This window comes from Xiphophorus hellerii, chromosome 2 (genome assembly GCF_003331165.1).
Source record: "Xiphophorus hellerii strain 12219 chromosome 2, Xiphophorus_hellerii-4.1, whole genome shotgun sequence".
In the NCBI taxonomy this organism is placed as follows: Eukaryota; Metazoa; Chordata; class Actinopteri; order Cyprinodontiformes; family Poeciliidae; genus Xiphophorus; species Xiphophorus hellerii.
The window spans coordinates 13,673,037-13,690,004 of record NC_045673.1 but is presented as its reverse complement, the minus strand read 5'-3'; the positions used below and the strand labels follow the sequence as shown (position 1 = coordinate 13,690,004).

The window sequence follows — 16,968 nt, the reverse complement described above, 5'->3', positions numbered from 1 at the left end:
TGCTGTACTTACTTATATAAAGTAAGAACTGTGCAGCAACAATGACATGTGCTCCACGCCTTGTTCTTTACTCACAAATGCCTGTTGCATTTATTTTAAAGGGATTTTTAAAGCTGCCAGTAATTGTTTCATTCGAGTGATGTATTAAAGAACCTATTATTTTATTAAAATACCTTTTTAATCAAGTAAAACGCTAAATACACACAGTCACAATACAATGATTGTGTGATTTGACATGAACATTCAAAAGACACTTTAAATTAAAAGGTATATTTCTGAAGTATTTACAGTACATTGTGAAGACAGAGGAGAATAACATTCAGCTGTTGTATTAATATCCGGTCTTGATGTTTACGGCCCTGAGAACATCGCGATGCGTCCGGTCACTTAGCTCCCGAGCTTCAGGGACTCAAACCAGCTTTGTGTCCTCAGCTGGACGGATCCTCTGTCTGCCCGAGCTTTGACCCACCGGTCAACAGGAGGTTCTCCACTCATATAGCCTGAGGCAAACGCATTAATGTCATGCTTCATTTACTGGTTGGAGGTTTTCATGTCATTATCAGATGAAGACACAAGGAATGGTAGGAGCTCACCAGTCAGTGTGGTCCGGCCGTCTGCGGTGTGTCTTTGTTGGTCATGCAGAAGAACCTCTGGGCTGACGTTCACCTGCCACGCCGCAGAGATTTACACCAGCTCTAAATGAAGACGGGACACGCACACTCACCGCTCCTACATGACACAAAGATTTAAACAAAATCAGGAGTACAGGAAAAACTGGGCTCTGTCCAGTGCGTACTTACCGTCCTGAGTGTGGAGGTCAGCGGTACCACCGTCTCCCACGTAGACATCAATGCTTCCGCTGATAGAGGAAACCTTCAGGAAACTATTTGAACCATCTGCAGGAGCAAAGCAAGCCTCAGACTTTGATAGAAACCATGCATGGGTCAGTGTGCAGCCAGCCAGCCTCCTTACCAACAACTGTATCCCCAGACTCGTTCTCCACTGTGGTGTTACCTATAATGAATTAGAAAACCAGGATTAGATAACCTTATCACTGTCTTCACTACACCACGCTGAATAGAAAATAAATATCTGAATACTTTAAATATCTGAAAATCATTACATTACACAGCTGAAATTCACACTCAGGAATACAATGAAATTCTTATCCAATCAATTTTTTAAAAAATATTTCACAGGATTGTTTGTGATCAATGATGTCACTTTTTACTGCTAACTTGACTTTATAGCCATCTTAAACCAAAATAGTTGAAAGGTTTGTGGTAAATTGGGACCACATTGTGCTTAAATCAACTGTGACTGGATCTGAGCCCGAGATTCCTTATGGCTCAGCTTTACCAAGACATTTAACATAAAGCAGCTGTGGACAAGAATGTAATGGAAACTCCTAAAGGACAGCAGTTGTTTTTGTGAAGAAGAAGTTTCTTCGAGCATTATTTTAACCCTTAAAATCAATAAGTCTGGATGAAGGTTATCGTAGATCAGCGTTTCTCAGTTCCAGTCCAGAAGGAGCACTGCCTTGCACGTTTTAGGTGTTTCCCTTCTGCCACACACCTGCCTTGAATAAGTGGGGGATTAACAGGATTTTGTAGCACTTTGTGGCATGAAGAGGAGGTCAGGCAATCATTTGAATCAGGTGTTCTGGAGAGAAAATATGCAGGGCAGTGACCGCTGAGGACTGGAATAGAGAAATTCTGGCCTAGATCAATATCTGTGCGGTCAAATCTGGCATCTTTGGCTTACAAGTTTTCAATGTTTGTATGATTTAAGTTAGTGAAGTCGTGGGTCAAACTTACTGTTTTAAGTAGTGTAGAATATATTTATGTTAAAAGATTTTGTGCATGTTATTTGGATAATGCTTACAAGATTAATGAAATAAGGAAAACAAATTACAAAGTTGGGTAGTAACTAGTTACATTTACTCAGTTATGTTTACAAGAGTACATTTTTATTTGAACTATGCTACACTTTGTACTGTTACTTGAGTAGTTTTATTATGAAGTATTGCTATTATTTGAGTAAAATGTCTGGGTGCTTGACCCACTATGAGTAACTTCACTAAGTGAAGAACAAATTTGTTTATAACTGAAGATTCACCAGACTGAAGATTTTTTCTAATGGAAAAAAAAGACTATTAAAAATGTTTCTTTTGCCTGATTTTATAATTATGTTATTTATGTGAACTATTTTCCTTTTGATATTTAAAGTACCCAAATTTCCACATTTTTTCCATATTTTGGTCCGTTTGATGATGTAATTTTTAAATACTAAATGATCGATAATTTGATCAGTTACTCAGTACTTGAGTATCGTTTATACCAAATACTTTTTTGCTCTTACTTGAGTAATCTCTTAAATTGCTACTTTTTACTAATTACTTGATTAAAAATATGTTGAAGTAGTGCTACTTTTCCTTGAGTAAAATTTTTGGCTGCTCCACCCACCTCAGAAAATTACGAACCTCAGCATGCTAGATTTGAATTTTTTGTGACCGTTTCCCAACCCTGCTGGTCCTCGAGTCACACTGCCCGGCATGTTTACACACCACGGTAAAAACCAGGTCATCTGCCATCAATTGAAATCAGATGTGCATCAGCAGAGAAACATCTAAAACATGCAGAGCAGTTTAGATGTGTGTAACCAAGTATGAAAACAGCAGTGAGAACAGGAGAAGGGGAATGCATATGTACAGAGTCGGGTGTTCTGGAGGAAACAGGGGAGAGGAATTCATATTAGCGTATTACAATAGGTCATACAAATATGAATAGCACTTTATTTATTATAGGGAAAAGTGACACTGGATCCAGAAAATGTGGACTAATATTTTATGTCCCTCTGGTGGGTTTATGACCCTATTTAAGCAGGATTTAGGAAGTCTTAGCATCTATATTTAGGTGGTGGTAATATACATTTAATGCAGTTAAACTCCACAGAAAAAGAAGGAGAGTATGGTTTAGACACCCTTACTCTGATACACCTAAATAAAATTTAGGCGTCACACATAACTGTGCCAACTGAATATGGCAACCAAGACATGGCCGTCCAGCTAAGCTAACAGGCAGGTCGAGGGGAGCGTTAATCTGAGGAGCAAAGACCCAACGCTCTGGTAGGAGAATTAATTAAGAGGAAAACTATTATTCCTGTACTCAACAAATCAAATGTTTTTGGAACAGTGCAAAGAAGAAACAAAATAGCAATCGAGCCATGCAGCCTAGATGCATACATGAATTAGTAGAAGTGAGAGACGTTTTCTCACCGTGCACATGACCCAGTTCTACTCTCCCCGAGCAGGAGAGCACACAGCTGGACTCGGCATAGACGGCTTTGACCTTCAGAGCTCCATGCTCCGTGGAAATGTTCATCCTGGTGCCTTGAAGCTTCTTGACATCAACCACCTGCAAAATGAGACCTCAGGTGACCGCACACAGATGTAAACACACACCACTTCAGACCAGAACACACAACATTTAACTCACTGCTGCTGACGGCTGCAATAGGATGCTGCTACCCCCTAATGGCTGTTAAGAATAAGACCGAAGTGCTGCAGAAACCCTGTCCTACTTACGCTGTCTCCCTTTGTGCTGATGTCCACGTTACCATGGATGGTGCCCAAACCTGTAACATGTCCGCCGTGGGACCTCACCTCGACTTGATGTCCCTGAGATAAAAACAAGAGGATGAGAAGTTAAGCCAGTTTCAGATATTTGACACAATCAATGACTATAAAACTGATGCATATCAATTCTTCACATGATTATTTTGACTATTTTAAGGCATAAAAATCAGTACAGAGCTTTTGTTTAATCCCTAACTGGATTATTTTGCAAGTGTCTTTAACTTACTTCCCTTCTTTAATCACCATTTTTTGTACATTGAAGCCAACAATAAGAAAGTGGAAACTATAAGACACAATTTAGATAAAGATATTAAATAGTTTTTTTCATATTTGAGTAAATATGAAAATGTGTTTTTTTTTTAAAAACAAATCATTAAGAACATTGTGTTCTTAATGTTTGAACATTACCCATATAAGTAATGAGCTTTTGCTAGAGATGAAATTAAGCATCTGTGACACAATCTCATCGAAAAACACCGTCTCCCACCACAGAAACATCCAAACTAAAGCATGAAATGCTCTACAATTTCATGAAAGATGGCGGCTGACTTTGGGATTGATAAACACAGTGGACCACCACCAGCGAAGAACCTGGCTCCCCAAAATTATCTCTGAATATGTAAACTTCCCACTGGACCTGACAGACAGCTGTGGCCCGGTCTTTAATGTGTGTGGTGGCTCTTGAAGTAGATTCACCATCTTCATAATCCTCTCAACACCACATCTAATCCTGTTGCTTGTGTTCCACTCAACTTTCCATTAATATACTTTAATACAGCGCTCTGTTACACTCCGCTTCTTTGGCAGTGAACTTATTTTGGCTTACTCTGGCGAAGTAGTAACTAATTACATTTACTTTCTGAAAATAAGTACTCCTATTAATAATTTTCTCATGCCATACTCTTTACTTATACTTGATTAATATTATTTTAAACTAACGTTACTTTTACTTTAGTCAGATTTTGGCCACTCTACCCACCTCCAGTTATGTCATTGAACAGACAGCAAGAATGTCTTAACCTCAAAATGCCCCAGACTCAGACATTATGCTAAACTGAGGACTTCTTGTTTTTAACAAACTATATTGATGCTATTTTTAGGCCTGTTGTAGCATTTTCAGACAAAATGCTACAAATACTTTATATTGCTACTAAATACTCTATACTTGTACTCAGTTGTACTTGAGTACAATTTTTAGTTACTATAACCAAGTTAGCTCTGTCAAGTTTTTCTGCCTTCCTATCTATCTATCTATCTATCTATCTATCTATCTATCTATCTATGAGGAAATACCAACTTTAACAGAGTGAAGTAAACAGCTGCCCTTTTCTGTTTGCACTTTGCAGATATCACTCTCCATCTTCTTCACTTGCACGTTGCCTCCTCCCTCAGTAGTGATGAAGAGATCTGTCAAAAGCACGCAGGTTTATTATGCACGGATTCCATGCTTGTATGCGCAGCTACTGTATGTCGTTATTGTAAAAACTCACTAGCTTTGATTGGTGCGTCCATCTCAATCGTGACGTTGCTGTTCACCTTTTCACCAGAGATGAGCAGCTCCTGGCTCTGTCCATCATAGTGGACGTGCAGGTCCTCCATGCAGTCCCCCTGGTCACTGTCTGGACCGTGGATCGAGATCAGGGCTCGGTTCGCCTCGGGGTAGGCGTGCACGTCCAGCGGGCGGACGCAGATGTTGCAGCCCAACCGGGCCCTCACTGTGGTGAAGGGGCTGACGTCCAGGGCCCATTGCCGCAAGGGCGACGCCCCCACCCCGTCATGTGTCGGTGCTTTTGCGGGTTCAGAGCTTAGAAAAGTGCCGTGAGGTAAGCAGGGGCCACCGGGGCGTAGTGACAGCCGTGTGACAGGATGTGAGGGACCAGCACCGCAGGAGGAGCCCCACAGGGTCCTCTCTGAGCTGCTGATGTCCACAACATCTCCTCTGACCAGCAGCTGCTCTAAACGTCCAGCAGTAACACAACCTGCTGAGTTTCATGTGCAGTCATTCAGTCCGCATGCACCGTCTCACACACAGTCCATGTTCACCGGGGGACGCGTGTCCTAAGCTGCTACTGAGACAACTAGGCACCGCTTGGATTTCAGATTAAAAGTCTGCAAATTCAAATTTACGATTTTTTAAAAATTCCTAAGGCTAATACGGAAATAATTTAAAGTGCTGTAGCCAGGGCTGGCCCAAGGTAAGCGACGTTTGCTCATATGTAGCCATATGCAGTGACATTATTTAAAATATCAGTAAGTGTTATTAGCCGTTTCCCCATGATTTCTTGTGAACATAACATGAAGCTCGGTTCCTGTGGCTATTTAATGATCCTCTAGGACAGGAGCGTCGAACTCATTGTCATTTTGGGCCAAATTAAAAATCTGAATGTTTTTAAAGGGCCGGCTTGAGCCAGAATCTATTCATAGGACCAATTACACTGTTAAAATATCAATAAATAGCTGTTTGTTTCAGCATTAAGTAAGTGAAAAAATATTGAACTCCTTTTCAGTCCATCCAGGCCCACATTGTCTAGGCGTTTAAAAGGTTTTAAATTAAATCACTTTGCTCTTCCTGTAAGTTGAACCAAAAATAATATTCTTCCTATTGAAATGTTGTAGAGTATTGTCACTTGTCCTAGAGGACATGTGTCAAACTCAAAGGCCCAGGGGCCACATCTGGCTCACTGTAGCTTTTTAAAGTGGCCCACTAGACTCCAAGTTACATCAATAAGTCCAGTTTTCACCACCTAGTTTTCCAGTTTTTCATAAATCAATAAAATTCATGGAAAATCCACACAAAATCAACATTTTGCAGCAAATTTTCTCAAAATTGGCCAATAACATTGGGTTTAAGTGACTGCTGCCTCAGCCAGTACTTAATGGCAAGTTGTAGTCCGTGATCGATACGGTTATGATTAATAAAAAGTCACATTTAACATCATACATTAGAGTAAATATAGTAAAAATTCCTTACAAATATTTCCAGGTTAGTACCACAAAATCTATTATTTTGATTGCAAAAAACCCCCACAAAAACAATCACAAAACACCTGGATGTAGATTTTTCTTTATTCGGTTAGTAATACAAATTGATCATCTGTATCCCAGTGGTTTTAATGTCATATGTACAAATGCACTTTAACCTTCTATAAATCTTTAGATATTTTAAATCATCAAGAAAAGTAAACATAAAACACTTTTCCTTATCCTCCCTAGCTAAATATTACATGTGTTCCTTTATGCTTTTAATTTGAAGGGACATTTATTCACTTTACTGTTCGGTCCAAGTTGCTTTGGCAAACTTCGCAGACAGGATGTCATATTCTTGTGTAAACCTTGAACCGACCCCTTTCTGGTTTTAACCAATGGAAAAACAATGAAGCACAATGTGGATGACGTCAGTAGTAGCGCAAAGGATTTAGGGAAATTGAGTCTTAATCCACAAGGTCCGAATCGTTGTTTTACACCCCGGTTGTTTTAAGAAGGTTAAACAATACAAAGTTAGATAAAACTTATTTTGTTTATTCTAATTAAACAAACTGTATTACAAGACATCCCAGACCAATAAAAAAAATTAACACCCGTCAGATTTACACTTAAATAGCTAATAAAAATAGCTTGTCTTCACTGTTTAAAAGAAAAACCGTTCAAAAGGAGTTAGGAACGATACAAGACAATCAGTAAGATGTGACCTTTGTAATGTAATATATTACCAAAAATACTGAGATACTTACTTTTACACAACTGAACTTTAATAAAATCTCATTCCTAATAGTCTTTCGTGTGTTCATACTCATCTGTAACAACTTCAGCTCTTCCGGGAAGGATTAGGAGGGCATGTGGGAATATTTGACCATTTTCCCAGGAAACCATTTATGAGGTCAGGTGGACAATCTAATCTAGCTCACAATAATTCATCCACCAATGAATTATTGGTGGATGAATTGAATTCAGGGATGTCCTCTCCAAAGTTGCTCATCCATGTATTTATGAACTTTGCTTGGTGCTCTGATGTAGAGTCACACTGGAACAAATAGGAGCTCCAAGTTCTTCCTAAATAACCAGGAGCATGAAATTATTCATAATGTCGTTGTATGCTGGAGCTCTAAACCCAGCAGATAAAAAACAACTCCAAACCAGTCAGGCAAGAGTGTCCCCATTACAACCACCAAACTCAGACTTTTCCACTGGTGAGCCAGAGAGAGTAGCAGGATTTTTTTTCCAGATCTAGAGTCTGGCTGCAATACGTTTCGCACCTGTGCTTTCAAGTCTTTGTATAGTACTTAGTGATGTGATAGCTTTTTATGCACTGCTCTAAAAAGCTAAAATAAAGAGAGTATGAAATTTGACTCTGCAGACAGATGGAGACTTCAGCCAGCATTTTCTCCGCTCTGTGATTTCAGGCATTACCGTTTCCTAGGCAACTGCTGTTGTTCTCAGTTGCGTTCAGTATGTTTTGATACCAACTGCAATCATCAGTGTAACAGTTTAGTAGTGGGAATATTTTATGAATGAGCTGATTTTACACGCGGCATCCTGTCACTGCACCACAGCTGAATTTACCAAATTCCTGAGCCGTCTGTATGCCTCAGTGCTTAATTTTACACCTGATGGTTTCTGATGGCAAACCCAGGTATTAAGTGATAGTTACTGCAGATTAAAGTTCTTTTAATAAAATGCCAGGAGAAATTGGTAGAAGGGCTGGAGTTTTCTCAGGCTGTGCATTGCTGGCTAGCTGGCTGAAAGAAAGTAACACCCCTCTCCCCTTTATTACAAGAGAGACAAATTCAGCTGCTTGTAAAGTTCTCTTTGCAAAAAAACACTCAACATATTGACATAAACTCCTAAGGACAGAAATACATTACACTAATGCCGTTTTGAAACATCAATAAAAATTTATTATGTTTACCACAGTAAGCATATGTACTTGAAACACCCTCTTCTAAATTAAACAGATAGGCTATTATTTATATTTCAATTACATTATAATTAGCTTTTGGCAGTATTTGTCATAAATAATGCATTTCTGTTTTCTATTGAAATATTACCAGTATAACATAATTTTTTCTTTTTACAAAACTTATTAAACCTGCCCATACCTATTTGTAGTCATAGCAATGGCTGGAACACCTGAATTCAATGATTTGTATGGGTGTTTCTTAATATCTTTTGGTAAAATAGCTTATCATCCGCTTCTGTATTCTAGTAAATTAAACCACTTTGCTGAATTTATGGCCACAAGATGGCAGCACTGAGTCGTTGTTAAAATGAGTGGAAAGTTCAAAAGATTGGTAGAAACCTGGACAAAAGCATTTAATGTTCGCTTTATTAACGCGAGCCAAAGCTCTTTGGTCTGGTCATCATCCTGACTGATTTAAAAGACTGTCTCTCATTGGTGGGGTAGTACTCTGTAGATATGTTGTGCCATGTTCCCCAGAAAATCCCGTCCCGAACTCCTTTATACTTCCCAAAGTAATATTTGCCGTTGAGGTTTGCAGCCATGCAGGCATCAAACCACCAGCCGGAGCTGTAGTAGGCCCCGCAGTTCCCGGACGGGTACCGGTCGTTGTCCCTGTCAGGGGTGGTGAACGCCCTGTTGTGGTGGTCGTAGGTTTTGCTGAAGCGCAGAGCATCGCCTGCGGTACCTGAGTATCCGCCCACCGTCAGTCTGTAGCGGAGCCGCTCGCTGGCAACCCTGAAGTGCTCATACTGCGCATGCTCAGTCACTCCATCGAAGTCCTCCAGCTCCACCCGCAGCTCCATGTCCCTGTCCCGGGTCAGCAGGTGCATCTTGTTGTTGCCCAGCCAGAACTCTCCTCCGTCCAGCACTCCGAAGCCGGCCTGGTACTCCACCCAGGAGCGGTTGAAGCTCACGCTGCCGTCCTGGCGGCGCTGCAGGAGGGTCCATCCGCCGCCATCCAGCTCCATGTCACAGAACACCTGAAAGCTGCTGCTGCGGAGGTCAGGGGTCACCAGGTAAAGTCCGCTCCTGGTTTTTCCTCTGAGGAGATGGTCTGAGCAGTCTCTTATTACTGTGGAAGAGAAATGAAAAAAGATAATTGAACTAATTGGTTGCAGTACAGAAACTGGTCCCTGCAGGTGGCAACATTCTCTTGGAGCTCTGGGACTTTCCTGAAACATTTCCTTGAAGAGGTCAAATGGCAACAATGTTATGTGGAGGACCAAACAAGCCAAACATAAAGATGAAAATATGTGACTCAAAAAAATACAGTGCTTCACTAAAGTATTCACAAGATTCCTGTGTAACCTTTCACATTTTGTAACATATGTGATGTATTTATTAGGATTTTATGACAGACCAAGTCAAACTTGCTCATTATAGAGAAGTGTGTAGACATTTATTTATTTCTTCTTAATTTTGACAGGTTTGGTCCTCCAGAGCCAAATGTAGTGTAGCTACCCCTCACAAAGTTCTGATGACTTTTCAGTCATTATATGTTATAAAGTCACTCTAAAGTCATACACAAGATGTTATATATACTTTATATAACACTTCAGTGATTTAAGGTGTTGTATAGATTTTAAATAGCAATTAGCAATTTCTACTAAAAGCCAGAGAAATTGTAAATTGCATGAATTTAATTTACTGCTTAATTTTTAAATCATGTAGTCATTAACTGGCTAATTGTTTTTTCATTATTTATTCTTTAACTCATCTATTTACTTTCGGATTATTGATTTATACAAAATTATATTTTACATTAATATGGGGTGAAAACAATTCAACTATTGTAAGACAGATTTTACAGAGCAACAATTGTTTAAACTGATTAGTAATAATTTACTTTATCGAGCAATCTATTTATTTCTATACTGAGTTTGACAAGTTTGGTTGGTGCTCATAAATTTAAATATTTATATACACAGGTTTTAACAAAAACATAAAGAAATTGAACTTATAACTTCCTTGCCTGCTATATATTTAACTCAACATATAATCTTCATAAATATTATCATAATTTTTTTGAGTGACTTTTCTATCATTCTTTATTTTTTAACTGATGTATTTCTTGTTTTCATTTCTTATCTTTCTGTGTTTATTTTCCTATTTACTTAAAGCAAGCAGAATGACGCAGTGAAAACAATTACATGTTTGTTTAACTTCACCTGTAATTTAAGTGAGAAGTTTATAGTGAGGAGTTTACTGCTTGTTTAAATAAAATCCGGCTATTTTAACTCGGCGAGTAAATTATCAGTAATTACTATCACTGATAGCTGAATCACTGCTTCGACTGAAGGGTGTTTTAAAGCTGTTGGCCCTTGCATTGTTGTGGTGCTAACCTCACAGTCGTGCCAATCTACAGATTGTGCACACATGCAGATTCCTCCTGATGATGTATGGCACTAATATGATCTCAGACCACAACATGAAGTCTACTTTCTGATTAATTGTGTGAGGCTCTTTAGAGTTTATTGTGTGGTTGTCATACTTGAAATTCTTTTATTTAAGTTTCCTTTTTAGATACACACATACTGACCTAATTGCTGTGATGCATACAGTTTACTCATTCTTTGTTTTTACTGTTAAGTAGCTTGAGATTTCCTTACGTTTTCCAGTTGAATGAATGTGTCTTAGATAAAAGTGCCCTTTTCAATTTACTGCAATAAACACAGTTGAACAAGAGAGGCTAAATGTTCAGAAGGTTTCTTGTAAATGTGACAAGTATAGTAAACCATGCAGAAATCAGAAAAGTAATCTCTTGCCTGCAGATGTTGGCAGTTTCCCGTGTGTCCTCTCAGGCCCCTCGTCGGTCTGGGGCTCCTTTGGAAGCTTGTCTGGTCTCCTGTTAGGAATCAGGCTGTTGTTGACAAACGCAGGCACCTGGTTGATTTTCACACGCAGCTCTCGTGGACTAGGAGTGGACATTTCTGCAGGTGGGGGCTCAGGGCCAGAGCTGGAGGAGGTCTTTGACCTGAACTTGGGGCTGAGTGTGGAGGTAGTTTTCAAACTGGGGGGAGAAACTGGGCTTGCATGGGGACTTTCTTCCTCATGATGTGTCTTAGCCTTAGATTTGGGAGCTACGCTCAGCTGTGTTGCTCCTGGACCAGTGCTAATGATAACATTTTGGAGGATCCTACGGTTGGTGTCGTTTGGTCTTGTTGTCATTGGGGCAGATGACAGCAGCCCGGCTGTTTGTGGCCTCGGATCAGACGTAATCCTAGTGTTTGGGCTCGATGTGAAGTCTTCGGGTTGGGTGTGAGTGGCAGGGAAGTATCCATTTTTCAAGCTGTTTGAGGTCTTTGGACTTAGAGTTATGGTCTTCCTCACACTTGTGTTGAACTCTGTTTCTCCCTGGGTATGACTCACTTTAGCAATTTGTTTTTCGAGGCCAGATGTAGGTGGCATGTCAGTATGAGAGTTTTGGATATTTCCTGAAGGAACCCAGCTGATCTGAGGTGGGTTTGTATTGGTTTGGGGACTTGGCTTTGGTTCCACTGCTTGTTTTGATCTCTGGACAGGTTTAGCTCCTGGCCTGAATGTAGGTCCTGTTAATGGTTTGTGTCGAAATGGATGCCTCGGCCTGGATGTTTTGTTGTGCGCTGATTTTATGATTTTCTCAGGTACAGATATTGGTTTTAGATTAGTCGTTAAGCCAGGTCTCGGGGGTTTCAACCTTGGATTTGTTTGTTTGGTTTGGTTGATTTTAAGGTTTGCATTTATTCTTGTTTTTAAGCTTGGATTGACCTTTGGATTTTTCTGGGTTTGTCTGTTCTCTTGACTAGGTTTAGGTGTTCTGCTAAATTTAGGTATATTACTGCCAGGTTTGGAGCTTTGGTCTGGTGAGATTTTAGCTGAATCAGATGTTGAGTCTGACTTGTTTTTATGCTCCTGTTCTTTACTCTTTGACTCTGATGAAAGTTTTGGGTTGGATTTTGGTGTTGCTGTATCACTTTTGTCTGACTTAAACCCTTTGTTGTTTCCTGGGTTTTGTTTAGTTCCATGGCGGTCCTGGATGGTCTTTGTAATCTGATCAGTTGTTGCAGTAGCTAGAGCTGATGTAGATGTTTCTTCCGATGCTAAACCTGGTTTAGATGTTGGTTCCTGCAAAGATGCTTCTTCAGACTTTTCCCATGACTCTGTTAAAGGTTTTAGTCTTTTTTCATTTTTGTTGAATTTAGTCACATGAGAATGTTTAGTTTGAGAGTCACTGTTGGTGGATTTCTTTCTTTGATTAGGGACTACAGGAGCTAAATCCAGTGTAGGCCTGGCCTCCTGGAAAGATATTTCTTTAGACTTGTTCCATGTTTTAGTTGATGGTTTTTGAGATGCTGTCTCACTTTTGTAAAATTTAAACTCTTTAGAAGTTTGAGTTTCAATATATTCATTGTTAAATGTATCCATATGATCAGGTGCCGTCGTTGCGAGACCAGGTGTAGATGTTTGTCCATGTGCTAAATCTGGATACAATTTGGCTTGCTGCATGGAATTTTCCTCCAAGGTCTCGGGTAAAGGTTTTTGCTTGGGTTTTGGGGTTGCTACTTTGTTTTGATTTGATGTAAAATCATGGATTTTTTCTGGGTTTTCTTTAGTTTTGAGATGATATCGACTGGTGTCAACCACCCAATAAGTTGTTGCAGTAACTAGATCTATTGTAGATGTTTCTACAGGTGCTTGACCTGGATCAGATGTAGGTTTCTGAAGGGTTTTTTCTTGAAACGTGTCCCTTGAATCAATCGATGGTTTTTGTGTCACTACTGGACTTTGAGAGTCTTGAGAAGTTTGAGGTTTAAGGTGTTTTTTGTTGTATTTGTTAATTTGATCAGGGATTGTAGTTGCTTGATTTGGTGCTGATGTTTGTCCAGCTGTTAAATCTGGGTAGGATGTAGGTTCCTGAATGTCCTCAGACTGGTCCACTGACTCTGGAAAAAGTTCCTGGATTGGTTTTGAGGTTGCTGTTCCACTTTTGTTAAACTTAATCTTGTGAATATTTTCTGGTTTAAGATGATCCTCACTGGATTTTTTAATCTGATCTGGGCTTGTGGTACCTCGATGTGGTCTTAAACCTGGATTAGGCGTTGGTTCCTGCCAGGACTTTTCTTCAGACATGCCCACTGACTTAGTTGAAGGTTTTGTATTTCCTGTTTCACTTTTGTTAGACTTAAACCTTTGGATGTTTTCTGATTTGTGCGTCTCTTTAACATGATCCTCACTGGATTTAGTCATCTGATCAGAGTGTTTTGTTGCTTGATCTAATACAGATGTCTGTCCAGGTGTTAAATGTGGATTTGATATAAACTCCTGCAAGGAATTTTCATCAGAATTGTTTGCTTTGTCAAATTTATACTCTCTGTTATTATCAGGCTTGTGTTTAGTTTTGTGGCTTTCCTGGCTGGATTTATCCATGTAATCAAGTGTTGTATTAGCTCGATCAGATATAACTTCCAGTCTAGGTGTTAAGTCTGAAGGGTTTTTAGACTTCCTTGAGGGATTTTCTTCAGATTTATCTCCAACATGGGTTAAAAACCTTTGGTTTGGTTTTGGTGAAGCAGTGGTTTCACTTCTCTGTGATTTAGGCTTGCTAGGTTTAGGCTTGGGTTTGTGTTTAGTTTCAGGAATTCCCAGACTGGATTTGTTCATCAGGTGATGGGTCACAGCAGGTTGATCCGGAGCAGATGTCCGTCCAGGTCTTACATCTGGATTTGATTTGGGGTCATGTGAGGGATTTTTATTTGATTTGTTCAATGGCTCAGTTAACAGCGTTTGTTTTGGAGTTTTTGTAGATGTTTCTATTTTGTTAGATTCAGAAGAAGATTCTTGAGTAGATTCTGGCTTGCTTTTGATTTTAAGGCGATCCTGGCTGGAATTTTTCTTCTGATCAGGGGTTACAGTAGCTTGATCCGGTACATATGTCTGTCCAGGTGTTAAATCTGGATTATATTTGGGCTCCTGCAAGGAATTTTCTTCAGAGATGTCCACTGCCTCAGTTAAAGGTGTAGCTGTTTCAGTTTCAAACTCTTGGGAATGCTTAAAGTGATTCTGAGTGGAGTCATTGGTGTTATCGGGAGATGTATGAGGTCGTTCAGCAATGTTCTTTTGTCCAGAGGTTAAATCTGGACTGTTTGTAATCTCCTGTTCCATATTTTCTTCAAATGTGCCCACAAATTCATTTGAAGGTATCTGGTTTGGTTTTGGTGTTGATTCTGAGGTAGGTTCAGGTTTAAATGTTGGGATTTTCTGGATGTATTTGCTCTTCGGGGGATTGGCTTCATCAGTTGGATTTGATGAATGATTGGGATTTTGTAATATAATTGTTTCATTAAATTTTTCTACACCCAGCCTTTTGTTTGACTTTTGGTCAGGTAGGTCAGTAATAAAAACATGAACAAATTTTTTTCCCGGCTTTAAATTTTGGTCAGTATTTGAAATTTTGCCAGACTTTCTATTGGTTAATTTATATTTACCTGCATGTGTCGCATTTACAGCTGGAGGTCTTTGAGCTGCAGGTCTCTGGACAGCAGGTGAAGCGTTTTGCTTTGATTGTGTCTCATTTGCTCTTCCTTCCTGTTTATGCATCAAATTGCTTTTGAGATTTTCCTCAGTTGTTGAAATATCAGTGCTGTTTTTTTGGCCGGTTTTTTTATTTTGGATTTGTTTTGAGTCTTTGCCAGGTTTGAATTTTACACCTGTGGATTTGTGAGGCTTATTCCTTTGGTTGAGTTTAGGTTTCCCTTCTGATGAAGGACCTTGATTTGGTTTATGGTCATTCTTGGCATTCCTTAGTCTTTTGTCCGCTTCAGGCTTACTTCCAGATTTATATTTTTCACCAGGCTTCGATGCATGGACTGGTGGAGGTTTCAGATTGGTCTTGGGTTTTGAGCTGATGTTCTTCTTTGGTGCCCCATGACTACGATCTGTAACTCTGAATGATGATGTTATGAATACAGTGTGAAGAGGAGATGAGGTGGTTGGAGTTGTTATGGATAACTCTGCATCAGCAATGGCTATCTGCTGTCCTGGACCACCCACTGTGGATATTGTTTCTGTTGTTGTAGATAGCCGCCCCTTACCTTGGCGTTGAGGCTCAGTAACACCAGCTGCTCCGGGCTCTGTGCTTCCCGTTAGTCCATAACCAGCTTTTGGGTCACGAGTGACATCTGTGATGGAGCTTAAAGTGGAGCGGAGTAGAGAAGGTGATGGAAGAGATGATGTAAAGCTTTTACTGTCGCTCAAGTCCGGCCTTGAAGTTAATTCTGTTGTAAGGGGAGACGGACTGATCGATAAAAAGTCTGTCTTTTTAGTTGTCTTGCTGGATGATGTTTCTCTATCGTCATCTCTCTGCACACTCTCCGTTTTAATCTCCCTCCCTTTTTCTGCGAGCCCAAACCTCTCCATCTGCTTTGGTTTCTTTTTATTTGGGTCCACTTTTACTCCCTTTTCCATTTCAATCTGCCGCTGTTCCTTATTTATATTCATTGTGTGGTTCTTAGACATCTTTATTCTATCAATGGCTTCAGCTTCAGTGTTTTTTTCCACTTTTGTCTTATCTCGCCATATGGGATGGCTAGTTTCTTCTTTTGTTTTTTCCTTGTTTTTGTCCAACAGATCTTGAATTTTCCTTGAGCTCCCTTTGGGATTTATCTCAGCAATCTTTCCTCTTGTCACATTAACAGATTTTATGTTTCCACCAGAGGCTGGCGTTTTTAATGTGTCCTCTCCTCTTGAGCCCTCAGTCACAGGTTCTCCTCTCCCGTTTTCCTTTACAACTCCCCCTGTTTCCCATTTGTTCCAGTCTTTCAGCTTTTTTTCCTCGTTACTTCCGCCCATTGTTTCCACCTTAACACCATCTTTTCCACACTCCTGTCTGAAATTTCTCTCATTCTCTTCAAGTCTCTTATTCAGCCAGTCCCCCTCATCCTCATTCGTGATCTTACCTCCATTCAGCTCTCCTTCATTCTTCCTCTCACAGTTTCTCGCAGCTTGACCACCTGCACAATCTGCACACATTTCCCTCAGCTCATCGACGCTCTCCTTCAGTTTCTGCAGGTCCTGCATGATGTTCTCCAACTCCAAAAGATGTTGTGGCAAATGAACAACCAGAGGAGGAAGATCGATGTGGAAGGGGCACGTGTTGTCGTGGTCCCCCGGTCTACACGCTCCTACCGGTCTCAGAGTCGCAGCACAGGGTCCAAATCCCTGGTCACCCAGGAGGACTGCTTCCTCCGCTCTGGTCCGAGAGAGACTTGAAAAGGCCAGCAGGGTCCCACACACGCAGAGCGCTGTTAATCTCATTGTGTCTTGTGAAGAAAGAGTGAAGATGGAGGAGGGAGAGGGTGTAAAAAACACCCAACTGTTAGTGAAGCGCAGCGACAGT

The 16,968-nt window shown here is 40.2% G+C and overlaps 2 protein-coding genes across 2 annotated transcripts; both read right to left on the bottom strand.

The window, feature by feature from the left end:
• Nucleotides 1-137: 137 nt before the first annotated feature.
• fam185a (family with sequence similarity 185 member A) lies at nucleotides 138-5,710 on the bottom strand. Its single transcript, XM_032577816.1, is given in 11 exon segments — nucleotides 138-500; nucleotides 594-666; nucleotides 668-729; nucleotides 801-896; nucleotides 973-1,014; nucleotides 3,278-3,416; nucleotides 3,587-3,679; nucleotides 4,935-5,044; nucleotides 5,128-5,443; nucleotides 5,445-5,540; nucleotides 5,542-5,710. Coding segments are annotated over 11 exon segments (1,170 nt in total). The 5' UTR covers nucleotides 5,572-5,710; the 3' UTR covers nucleotides 138-387.
• A 2,794-nt stretch (nucleotides 5,711-8,504) lies between these two features.
• Nucleotides 8,505-16,968, bottom strand: LOC116729171 (mucin-17-like). The gene is made up of 2 exons (XM_032577540.1): nucleotides 11,360-16,968; nucleotides 8,505-9,666 (listed from the first exon to the last, which is right to left on the bottom strand). Exons 1-2 carry the CDS (start codon nucleotides 16,884-16,886, stop codon nucleotides 8,963-8,965), a joined length of 6,231 nt encoding a protein of 2,076 aa, XP_032433431.1. The 5' UTR covers nucleotides 16,887-16,968; the 3' UTR covers nucleotides 8,505-8,962.

What these genes read in the sequence shown, in the direction of transcription:
- LOC116729171 (XM_032577540.1), bottom strand. Translation starts at nt 16,886, where the DNA reads ATGAGATTAACAGCGCTCTGCGTGTGTGGGACCCTGCTGGCCTTTTCA. An exon ending in GAAACTGCCAACATCTGCAG is followed by an intron (nt 9,667 to 11,359) that starts GCAAGAGATTAC and finishes TCTCTTCCACAG; the next exon opens with TAATAAGAGACTGCTCAGAC.